This window comes from Octopus bimaculoides, chromosome 17 (genome assembly GCF_001194135.2).
Source record: "Octopus bimaculoides isolate UCB-OBI-ISO-001 chromosome 17, ASM119413v2, whole genome shotgun sequence".
Taxonomy (NCBI): domain Eukaryota; kingdom Metazoa; phylum Mollusca; class Cephalopoda; order Octopoda; family Octopodidae; genus Octopus; species Octopus bimaculoides.
Window position 1 is genome coordinate 19,269,612 of NC_068997.1, and position 625 is coordinate 19,270,236.

A 625-nucleotide genomic window follows, 5' to 3' on the forward strand; every position below is an offset into this window, starting at 1 on the left:
ATTATTATTATTATTATTATTATTATTATTATTATTATTATTATTATTATTATTAAAACTACTAAGAGTTGGTGGGTAACAGAATCTTGGTAAAAGATACTTGCCCAGGATGCCACAAAGAAGAATTGAACCTAGGACCTCATGATTATAAAGGAAACTTCTTAACCAGTCAACTACGAAAGTGTGCTTATTCGTGCACATACGTGTGTGTATGTGTGTGTGTGTATGTAAAATCAGCAAACATCATCCTCATCATCACACTTGCATGTGTGCAATCATATTTTTCAAAGATTAATTCTATTCCATTATATTTCTTTTCTTTAAGCCCAGTCCCTGATGCTGAACCAACCCCAACACAACCTTCTGCTGTGCCGTCTTTCAGTCTCACCAACATTTCCAATTGTGCCTTCCATTTCAACATTCACAGTGAAGCTATTGAGGATGCTTGGAAGACTCATGTATCCGATGTTCTCAACACTTCTTCATCAGAACATGTCATATACACTTGCCAAATTTTCCCACGTTTATATAAGGTTCGTGCTGCTTCTTTTCCATCTTGGTTTCAGTTTTGGCATCAGTTGAAAGGGGTTAACTGTTTAAATGATAATTATATATATATATATAT

At 34.2% G+C, this 625-nt stretch overlaps 1 protein-coding gene across 1 annotated transcript in view; it reads left to right on the forward strand.

Moving 5' to 3' along the window:
* The window catches only part of LOC106877886 (protein furry), a 152,698-nt gene that overhangs the window by 144,257 nt on the left and 7,816 nt on the right, over positions 1-625 (forward strand). Inside the window, exon 56 of the mRNA XM_052974065.1 lies at positions 326-533. Within this exon, the coding sequence (XP_052830025.1) occupies positions 326-533 (208 nt within the window). The remainder of the gene's footprint in view (positions 1-325; positions 534-625) is intronic.